The sequence below is a fragment of the Cyrtonyx montezumae genome, unplaced genomic scaffold, assembly GCF_038088225.1.
Source record: "Cyrtonyx montezumae isolate F1298 unplaced genomic scaffold, pur_monq_1.0 scaffold_2, whole genome shotgun sequence".
Taxonomy (NCBI): Eukaryota; Metazoa; Chordata; class Aves; order Galliformes; family Odontophoridae; genus Cyrtonyx; species Cyrtonyx montezumae.
In genome coordinates, this window is record NW_027071936.1 from 33758351 (window position 1) to 33770305 (window position 11955).

The 11955-nt window shown below is 36.8% G+C and overlaps 1 protein-coding gene across 1 annotated transcript in view; it reads right to left on the reverse strand.

The window, feature by feature from the left end:
- The window catches only part of LOC136048909 (bifunctional heparan sulfate N-deacetylase/N-sulfotransferase 3), a 63723-nt gene extending 52923 nt beyond the window's left edge, over positions 1-10800 (reverse strand). The window contains exon 1 of the mRNA XM_065736829.1: positions 9820-10800. Coding sequence (XP_065592901.1) covers positions 9820-10800 — 981 coding nt within the window. The remainder of the gene's footprint in view (positions 1-9819) is intronic.
- Between the last annotated feature and the right edge of the window lie 1155 nt (positions 10801-11955).

An 11955-nucleotide genomic window follows, 5' to 3' on the forward strand; every position in this document is an offset into this window, starting at 1 on the left:
AGAATAATTCTTCTACCAGCTGCTCTTATGGCAATGAAGCTGTACACCTATAGATGCATTGTTATTATTTGTATTACCGAAGTGCTTTTCACAGCATGCCTTCATCATGCTCAGAGACTTAATAAGAAATGTGCAAATGGAACAAAAAGAGCCTCTGACCTGAGAGACAGCAGCGAACGGAAGGAGAGGGCCAAAGAGGATAGTTCAGGGTACGCTGCCAGTAGGCTGGAAAGCAGTTTCAGCACACAGCCAGTCCTGAATTAGGATGCCACGCATGCCACACGATGTTAGAATCTTGCCTCAGGTCTAGTGCATTAACACAGAGAAGGTACTTACTGAGCTTTGATGTCCCTCAACTTCCCTTTTTCTTTTGCTCTCAAGATGTTATTCAGTGAACAACAACAGACAGCTTTGAAAGTACTGAAACTCTGAAAAGGCATTTTCAGCAGAGGCAAATTATACAGCAGATCTGAACCTCTTACAGTGCATACTAAGGTTTCAATACGTCCTGATTCACATTTCACTTTTTAAGTTTTAGAATGGCACGTTTTGCTTTCACAGCCATATGAATCAACTCATACAGAGCTGAGCTTAGGTTACGTTGAGTATATTCAAAGTAAAGTGCAGAATTACATGCACTTTCATTTCATCCATGAAAATATTCATGTACATTCTTAAATTACAAGTTTCCAAGAAAAAGGAAGCAGACAATTTGCTAACTACTTGGCTGTGAGCCAAAAATGATCACTCAAGTATGGCATGCTGTGTGGACATAAGCATTTGGTGTTGATTTCTCTGTAAGAGAAGACTTATGCTCAAGTGTAAAAGATATCTCTGCATAATAAACTTATCCAAGGGAAAAGTAGAAGCAGTGCTTGAAAGAGTTCAGCTACGTGAGCATAACTACTCAACATTAATAAAATACATTAGTAATTAATAGAACAATGTAATTAATAACTACTTAATACTGAAATAAACTCACTCTTACAGCACACAATTCCATCAATAACAGCAATGAAAACACAAAAGGCAGACACCACAGGTAAGAGAATTCATTTAGCCTAAGGATATCAAAGCATTCACCACTACAGAGGAAAGAGAATTAAGAATGAAAAAGATTTCTGCAACTGCAAGAAACATATTTGTGACTGCATCCACACTGCACATCTACTACTTTGAGAAATCAACAGTAGATTCATAGAAGCAATTTCCTTTGTTAGGAGGAAAGTGCACTAATTATAAAAGCTGTGAAGTTACATCAACACCAAAAGTGAAATATTTTTTTGACTTGTGTTGCAGTTAAACTGTAAGACCCATGACATAGGTAAGCAAGGAAACAGTCACTTAGCAGGGACGTGGGCTGGGAATGCAGTATTTTTCCCCCTTACATGTGCTAAGAGTGGTTTAACCTCCGGGTGAGAAAATAATGGGATCAATAACAACCTTGTTCTGAGGATGCTAATGAGCTTCCCGAATGGCAGCAAATCACTTTGGGTGGAAGGAAACCCTCTTGCCATATGTCAAGTGTGACAGTCCCCAGAGCATTCGCCTTCATTTGCTTATAAAAAGGGAGTTGTAATTCTTTTCTCTATTACTTCCATATGTCAGCTGCTGGAACTACAACACATTAAAGTAACATTTCAGTGGAAGTACTTATGCATCTTGAAAATTATCACAAAATAACAGGAACTTCCTTTTTCTTAATCTCTTAATTTTACTATTGGCATTATAAGCAAAAACTTTAGAAAGTATTATGTAAAAACAACACCTGGGAACAGTCCGGCATGTGGAAGAAGCCCCACTGAGCAAATCAGACTGGTAAGATGATCGTGGTCAAAGAAATGAGAAGCTCTAGCAAGAAGTCCCTGGCTTCCTCTCCAGCAGTGGCCTTTTCTCCTTTGTCCTCCATTATAAATTACTCCTTTCCAGAAAATAAATCAATTATGCCTCATTGCCTTTTGAAAACCATAGTCTCTCAGAGTTAAGCCTAACAAAACCCACGTATGTTCAAGTAAAACAACTGTAGAAAATCTCAAGACTTCACCGGTCAGGTTCTGGGATTATTTAATTTATTTGTAAATCAGTATTTCGGCAAGTTGCTAAAGATGCAATTCATAAGCCAGATCAAGTGAAAAATTCTGCTTAGCCACACACTGTCATTATTTCCTTCCTTTTTCTCTCTGGAGGTGCTCATACTTTTGTTAGAAAAATGATGGCCCATAACGAGGTGACATCAATTCCACACGTACGTTACAGATACCTGTATACCTACAGATACATTTAAATGGCTACAGATCCCTTGACCAGATATAAATGGCTTTTAAGCAAATGTGTCCTTAAGGCAAAGCTCTAACTTCACTACTGACTGGTACATTGGGCACCAAGAAACATGCTGTCAAAAGTAACACAGCTAGAAGGAAACAGGGCATGTCATGCTCAACTAGAAGATGTTACTGGTAGGATGGCCAGGGAGCGTGTAACCAATAGTCAAACTGAGGAACAACAGCTTGAAGCAAATCACTCTTACCAGCCCTTACGACTGCATGGGATTTACCACACTGACCAGAAGTTTCTGTAGCTCCTGTGACAATAAGAAAAGATGTGGTTTCTGCCTTCCCTAACTTCTCCTTGCCACAGAATTCATGAAAGGAAGAGATGGCACACAAGGATCATAATTCATTTAAAAATCAGTTTCAAGGTTTAGGTTTCCATGAAAACTTATGGTGTCACAGGCTTTTAAATAAATAAATAAATAAAGTTACTCCAGCGTTGCAAAAATAAGTAAAAGGGGAAAAAGAAAACCTATACATACACCTCTATGATTAGTTACCTGCCTTGTCTTTTTGAGATATCTTTTGTCTTAATACTCTAGAGGACCCTGGATTGAGCAGTTAAGTTTCTTTGCAGTCAGTAAATACAAATGAGAATGTATGGGGAAATATCACTGTCCTGACCCAACCCTCCTACATAGGGCAATTGCAAAGTGAAGAATGCTCTCCTCCAAATCTTCAGAATTTCTACAGGGTTCCTTTGGAATAGAAAACACTTGGCTTCTTTTAGGCCCAGGTATATAAATAAGTAGGACCACAGATAGAGAATATTATTTTCAGCAATGACATTTTAACTGCTTTGCTGAAGGCTTAAAGGCTGCAGCACACCAGAAATGTGAGTGATGCAACTCTGATGACTCCCACAGGTTCAGTGGGGCTAGGGACAACCACACTTTGACTGGTTTTTACTGCAAAATAATTTTTCAGAAGAAACTTCAGAACACCATCATCAAAATAAGCAAAACAAGCTACGAATTCCAGCAAACACTGAACCAATAAAAGACACTGAATTCACAGGAAGAATGAAATTTGACTTCCTTATAACATCTAAAGCACTACAACTGAAAGCTTCCTCACACCTGAAGCACCAACATGAATGGATTCTGAGCTAGAAAGAACATCTGGAGGTCAATCAGTGCTTATTTTCTTTCACATTTTTAAAGCAGAGCAATGTGCCTCAAATACACAGCACCCTTTTAACAGCTGCTGCACGTGAGAAATTCTGTAGAGTTAAACAGAACAGTTTAACCAACTGCCGAGAATGGGTCAAAGCAGTAACCCTCCCGGGAAAAGAAATACGGCTTTGCAGCTCCAAGGGAGCATGCCAACACTGCTATTTGACACACACATTCAATTTAGGGATTTCCTTCTGAGGACACATGGTTACTAAGAAAGGTTTGTGTCTTCCTGCACTTAGTACCACAGATAACGTACACAGTCAGTGCCAAGCCTATTTCATTGGGTTTGGCCATTTCTAGCTTATGCAACTGCTGGGTGGGAGAAGCAAGCACACCTAGCATCCCTGCCCTGCTAATCCCAAGAGTGTCACATTCAAACAGAAATACCTCTTTCCCGTCACTTCTTTGCAGCCATTATCTTCTGGCCAGGGATTTTCACACAGCTTATTTTCAAACAAAAGTGCTCCTTTTAAAAAGAAGAGTTGGGCTGTGCTGAGCTGCACTTGTATCAGCCTTAATAAAACAAAATTCACAGAAGTTGCTACTTAAAACTAAATTGCTTTTATACATTAAGATGAGTGACTGGTAAAACGTTCGACAAACTGGTAACAGCTCATAAAATGTCACAAAATTTAATAATTTTTTGAGGTTACATATTTGATCTGAGATCTAATTCTCTACTTCCTCACAGTGCATAATTTTTTCACACTGCTATGTCTGAAACAACACACTCAAGAAGTCACACTTCCAAGGGCACTATTCCCTTTCATCACCTCTTGAAGTATGTACTTTTTATTTATTACTCCAGACAAATCAGTGTAAAGTACTGTAAGAGCTTCAGATCAAATTAAGATAGAACATATACATACACACAGTAAATGCACTGAACAACAGCATAAAAGTAACATGGCTAATTGATTAGAAATATAATAGGAACTTTTGTTTAGCTGTATCATAGTTGTTAATTCATGATGTCATTTAAAAAAAGATTACTAAGACCTTTTCAGTCTCCCCAAAGGAAAGATTTACAGCTCCATGCAACTGAACAGACAAGAGCATCTCCAACAGCTCTGATGACATATATATCATTTCTTTACTGATAACCTTTGATGTGATCCTATAGACAAAGAAACAATTAACTGGTAGAATTAGGCTTTCTACTGTGACAGAACTGTCCTGTGTCTTGATAGTTCAGGCCTTCTGGCACATTCCAGACACTCAGCCTCAACACGGAAGTCTCTCTGAAGCAAACATTTAGGTCATTCCTATGAAAGAGGAGTTGAAAAGATATGGCCTTGTATTTTTAAAACTCAAAAGCATCCAAGTGGAATGTTCTCCCATTGGAATCTCTGCTTTCTTTCTACATATGCTACACAGGAGAAAAAGATACTAAATGGGTTTTAAGCAACAATATAAATTTAAGCTATTCTGACTAGTGAGGACAAACTTTCAGTGTAAGGAATACACAGGTAGATCTTAAGGGAGAAATCTCTGTAGCATTAAACAAGAGACGACTGCCAAAGCACTGAGGAAATATAATGATGACAACATTGGATTTGGAACATAAAATGAGGTGCATCTGACCAAGCGCAAAAGTCTAGAATGACTAAAAGGAAATTAAAAATTAAAGTATTTTGTGAGCAAAAGAAAATACTAGCTTTTAAGGTGCAATTAACCAGTGTCTGCCTGAAGATATAATTTTTGTCTGCGTTGTCTATTGTGGAAAGACAGAGGACTAGCTCTGATATAGATGCGTACCTCATAAAACTCAAAATTTGGGCAAGATGTTAGACTGAACGACAGAGGCTAAAATGCTATGAATTTATTCTTTCTGTCTAAATTCTTTGTGCTATCAGTATGCCATTCAACACAGATGATACGAAAGAGAATCACTAGGTGGACTACTCTTGCAGACCAATTCCTCACCATGTCTCATAACAAGACCCTTTGCAAATTCAAGCTTGAATTTCCCAAATGCATCTCCTAATTGTTGCATTGCCTAAGTGTTCACAAAACAGAAGAAGGAAGGAAAGATTACACCCCTCTCAAGAATGTATACAGTTAATATGAAAGTTTTTCTTTGTCAATTATAAAAGAATAATAAGAAAGCACAAGAAGTATCTATCATACTATTTTCAAGTGTTAGCATGATTCCATTTGTGCACTGTTTATTGTATACGTTGCATGACCAACTATGCTCATTCAGGCCAGACTCTTCCCAAATAATATGAACACCTTAGATTCAAACCTAAGCACGTGCAGGAAATAAAAAGATAAAAAAAATATAAAAAAATAGGCTACATGAAGGAAGTGTAGAGATCACCCAACATCATCTCAAGTTAACTCTTGAAAAGTACAAAGGATCCCACAGAGAAGAGATCACTCAGCTAATGATTTAAAAGAATTTTTAAAAAATCACAATATTCTCATTTTTCATTCTGAAAGCACTATCAGCTCTCAAGGAAATACACAAAATGTATGGACTGGGGAAATGAAGGAAATGGTTGACCAACTTATGCATATTCCACAGTAATTCACCAGCACTGTACAGTCAGTAGAAAATAAACAAGTCCTATTTAATTTCCCTCCTAATATCAGATGGCTTTCTCAATGCTTTACAGTCTGAAAAAAATTTAAAAAGTAATGGTGACAAAAAAGACTACATTAAATTATTGGACTGTCAGCTGGGACAACCATGGTCTATTAAGATAAACTTCCTTTGCAGATATTTAGATAGATTGTCTGTCTGTTTCAAAGAGTTATTTGGACTGCACAGAATAAAAGGCATAAAGAAAAATTGTAACACTGTCACAGCATAATGGTCTCTCCTGCTAGACAGATATTAAGAGAGAAAAACAGTTACTGAAAAATGAATGCTGAGATGACATTACTACACTTATATTCAATGTGGGAGGCAATTAGACTATGAAAATGTTCTCTTCCGTTATTTCTATTATACCAGAGAATGATAAAATAAATAAAGAAGAAGATGGATTATCACCATTGATACACAGTGGCAGATACTCAGTACTGAACATGGGAGAAGTGTTATATTTGTCCAGATTTTATACAGTGACAGTCAAATTGATAACAATCAGAAAACCTAACAATCTGAAGTACAGCTTCAAAGTCTGGTAGTTAATTATTTATTTGTTTAAATTAAAAAAAAAAAAAAAAAAAACCTGTAGCACTTAATAAAGCAATAAATGTATTAGTTTTAAGGGAATTACTTATCAACTTCGTCCAAAGTTTTCAGAAGGGCTCTCTACACTCTTATTTCTACCAAAGCACTACAGATGCTCAAGCTGAAGCACCACCACTCTGCCTAATTTTTAGAGATGCAGAAGGCACTCATTGTTCAGGGGTTGCTTTTGAATTGACCTCTTTTGAGGTCAATATATACCGCTAATAAAAAACAAAACAAACAAACAAAAAATAACCCACTTAACCTTATGACAGCAATTCTCAGATATTCTCAACTCCAGTTAACAAGCTTCAAAGAATAGAGCAGTTTAGCCCATGAAAAAGATAAGAAATTATTTTGCAAACCTGACCTTACTTGGAATTAGATTCTCCCTCCTTGGAGATCTGCCAAACCAAATGGATATGGTCCTGGGTAGTCTGCTCTGGGTAGCCTTGCTTAATTTGAGGTTGGGCCAGATGGACCCAGAGGGGTCAGTACTGAATCACAAACGAGTTACTAGTTTCATATCACATCTACAATAACTCTCCATATTCTAAACGTTGCCTTATCCACGGAGCAGAACTAACCACACAGCTATTCTGGAGACTAGAAGCTTTCTGAAGTGGTTTATATCGCTTTGCATTAATTCAGTGCATGAAGAAACATCCACCTTGCATTAAGTAAGTTCAGGCTTAACAAACATGACTATGTCCAGAAAATATTAGATAGAAAACACATTAAATAAAATTAAAACACACAAAAATTTATACTCAATTCTATACTATCAGAAGTATACTTATACATAGTATACTACTATGTAACCATAGCAGAAATGAGTTAATCTCTAATTATACAAACTCTTCATTTAGTAACCTCTTTACGCTTAGTTCTGGTCACAGTCAATGCAACGAAACCAAGTAAAACACTGCTGTCTAATGGAGTGCCATTTACGCAAAATACACCGTACAGTAACAGATTTTCAACTACCACAAACTGATTTTACTTCATTCCTTCCACATGTCAACGTGCCACAGAGGGTAATTCCTTTGATATTAATAATAATGAAGATGCATTGTACCTGACAGCCCTAACTACACGTTTAATAGAACGTTTTAACTTTTAAGTAGATGACGAATCTGATGGGAACTCTTTCACATTCCAGTCTTTCAAAGCATAGCTCAATATAACTTTTAAGCAGGATAATTACATTTATTACTACTTTGATACTACTTCTATTTAATTTGACAGTTTTACTTTGGAAAGATAACATTCTGACATACTGCAAATTATTCTCTCAAAACAATACATTTCATCCTTTTCTATTTGCTTTAATCTAATTTGTCTCAATAGCTGTCTGTTTCCAGCAAGTAATTCTGGCAATTTTTCATTTTAGGATAAGTTAGAATGATTATCTTTAGGTGTCATTCACAGATAAAAAATGTGAAACATATTATTTCAAATTGTTAGCGTACAACATAGTGGGAGATTTATTCAGGCTTTATTTAACTGTTAATAGAAACCGCTCCTTCTGCAAAGCAACAGAGATTTGCCATTGATGTGGGTCAGACATTACATCGTTCTTGCAATTTCATTTTGCACCCTGGAGATTCTCAAAACATGCTTATCTACTTAACTCAAATGTTGCCACCATGTTTCATACAGAAACTCACTTTTATTCTATTCCTATCCCATACCATTTTTAAATATTTATTTTTTTGCATAAGGAAAACACCTACTTATCTAAAAAGCATACCTTATTTACAACTGCATAGGCAGAGGAAATTTCAGAAACTAGTGTATGAAGCAATTTTAAAATGAATCTAAGTAACCACAAGTTCAAGTCTTTTGTTTAACAACACAGTGTATGCTGCTGCAATTTGACAAATATACTACCACTGGAAAAACAAACAAATAGAAAATCCAATTAGTAATAATAAGAAGACCACTGTCTTCATGCAGTGTTATCATTTGCCCATCCTTTCTCAGATCATCCTTCCATGCTAAAAGTTTTAATAAAGAATTTTCCCATGTTTCCAGCAGAAACCAATAATCACCATCTTAGAGACTTTTAGCTTCTAAGTAGTAGTTTTGCACATACCTCTACCTGCTTTGTTACAAGACTTCACAAAAAGAAAGTGAGGCATATAGCTATAAATAACATTCCTACTGACCGCAGCATACAACCTCACTTGAACATCATGACAACAGAGAGTAAAAAAGGACATTTAGGAATGTCCAACTTGAAATGTTAAAATGAAAATTTAACATTTTTAACATTGAGTCATTTAGTGATTGAAAAAGCTTTTGAGACCTAAATTAATACAAACCATGCTTGTAAGTAAGTGCCATAAAACTAAGATAAGAAAGGTGAAATGCTGCAACCAGCTTCTGACATTTGAAATCCATTTTAAACATTTAAGATAATAATCCAATCTGTTCTTCATAATTTATATTGACATTTATTTTTGCTCACCACATTTACTTCCCACTGCTAAGACTGGCAACAAGTACACTACATACTAATAGATCTTGGGTCCAGCTTTGAAGTCCTGTGCTGTTTCCAAGCACTTCTTAAGTACACATTTAGGCAGAAGGTATCATCAGACTAGAGTTAAATACTTTGCAATTATTTAATTAGAACTGTGTGTGCTTGGGGGCTCAGGGAGAAATGAAAACACTGCCTCTCATACCACCTTTCCTCAACAGTTACTTAGCAACTAGTCATCTTTAATTTTCTTTTGAGAGACTATTTTCCATACACAGTAGAGAACGTAATTCAGAGGAGCCTGCTGACGAGATTATAGAATTGATTTCAACTTCAAGCATTTTTGTCACTTGAGAGAAAACGTGATATTAACCAGTGATTCTGTTCTCTTACAGTACCTATAGAAGTGAAGTTACACTGACACTCCTCCAGCCTGGAGAAGGAAAGAACTGCTACACCTTGAGTTAATGATTACTGAAAGCCAGTCACACTGGCTTCTTTCTCAAGGCACAAAGAGTTTGCATCTAAATTCTTAGCAATTCGTGTCGTGAGTTTCAACTATTAATAACTGTTCCTCTTAAAAACATTAATATAAACATGAAGCTTGGCTGTAACAACTATTAGTTTCTGTACATACTTTACCTGTACATCATTGGCATTCATTCTTGTTCCTTCCTTCCCAACGAAGATGTCATCTATGTCAACCAGAACGTACCTATCCAAGGACAGTTTGAGTTTCTTTCCAGACAGAAAAGAGATTGCATCTATGAAAATCAGCTTGTGCAGCCAGAAATTCAAGTTATTGCCAAAAAGGACTCGTTGAATCCCATCCTGGAGACCCAGGTCATGAATTACTGTGGCATGGAGAGCACTTTTAGCAGCAGGTGGCAAAAGGTTTTCTGGTGTCTTTACTTTCGCAAATATCACTGGTTGGTAAGCTGTATGATTAATCTGGAAAACTGCCCAGTCATTTCCAAGCAAGGGACCTTTCTCAAGCTTAGAGGATTTAGTCACGTGGAGCAATGGGGAATAAGGGTTAATGCAACAGTCCTTAATACCCAGATTGCTGTGGACGTGGAAAGGAAAGCCCTTCAACTGAAAGCTCTGCAAGCTGTTCTCATTGCCTTTGTAAAATCCAATAACCCCTATGCCATACTCTATGCAGTACTTATCTAGAAGACCTCTGTTCCAAGAGTCCATGTTCACATACTTTAGAATATTTTCATACACTATGAGAGCATATTTGCCCTTATTTTTGTCTGTAAGCACCGGGAGGTCACCTTTTCCAGATGCAATTTCAATGTGATACTGAAATCTGCTAGATTCTAAAATGGTTATTATATCTTGGCCTAATGTTGAATATTGACTTTCCACAAACACCAGCACTACAAGATCTGTCCTCAGGGGATCAAGAGGCTTCATGGTCTTCATCTCCATCAGCTTGTACGGGAACAGTGGAAGATCACTGCATTCCACTTCTGAAGAGATTTCAGAAAGTTCATTTTCTTGTTTGTAGCCATTATACAAGTAGTACGCAGAAATAACAATGCTCACCATACAAAAAGTGGCCAGCAAAATAACTGTTCTTTGAAAATGTCTGTGAAGTTTCACGATAAAACTCATGTTGTTTACTTGTCTTAGATTGCTCTCAACAGCAGCATTAAAAACAAACAGATTCTCAACAACTTGTTCCAGTCCTCTTAAATATTTATGTCACCATTGCAGCACACACATCTATCTTCCACAATGCTCTATAGAAGGTACAGTCTAGAAGAAAAGAAAATCAGAGATTAAATTAAGGCACCACATTTGGTAAGTATTGTTACATTTGAATTAACAGATAACAGCACTGCTGAAGAGAGGTTTAGAAGCAAAAAGTTCTAAGAACTGTGATAGTTTCCTTCTAAAATTTTAATTAGTAGCATTACTTGTTCCTGCTCTCCATTATACCTCAGCGTTTTATAAAATACAACCATCACTCTGAGTTTTGTAATAGTGCAACATCAAAATCTCTCTAAAGCACAAGTACAGAAGGTGCAGCTTGAAGAATTCTCCACTTCGATCTAACAGAAATCAAGCCTAATATTTCTAGAGCCAAAAGATCTAGTCCAAGTGCTGAGCTAAGAAGGCCAGCAGGCTTTCCTTAGACAGCCCTTCCAGAATTCCCACTGGTTGCCACCCACATGAAAATGTCTCTAAGTCTCCCAGGCTCCCTGCCCCAGAATGGAATGGAAAACAAGGCATACTGAGGAGGCAACAACTGCTGATAAGGGAAACATTGAGGAAATTTCACAACCTTTCCACTTCAAGCCCAAGAAGCTTAGGGTAACATTATTCTACATGATTAAGGGTATTCTGTACTTTATTAATGCACTTTATTCAAAAGTTGGAGAGTCTGTAACTCAACATGCAGATTTTACACACTCAGGTGTGCTACATGCTATATGTATAGTAAGAGTATATATTTTAAAACAGAACCACACTTTTTCCTGCAGCACTGAAATCATACCAACCATATTTTACTGGACCACATCCTGTTCCCTGCGCGTTGTTGGAAGTACATTGTATTTCTTTATATTAAAAATGCATAGAATAATGCAGCTCTTACGTTTCAGAAAAGACTAATAAATCAACAGCTAACTTAGAAGGCAGATCATCCAGGCATATATTTACGCTCCAACTTGTACCAAAGGAAAGCAGTCATTTTCCAAGCCAACAATACAACTGCTTTCAAATTTTCTAATAACATACATGAAAGGTATGACAAGCAGCAAATAA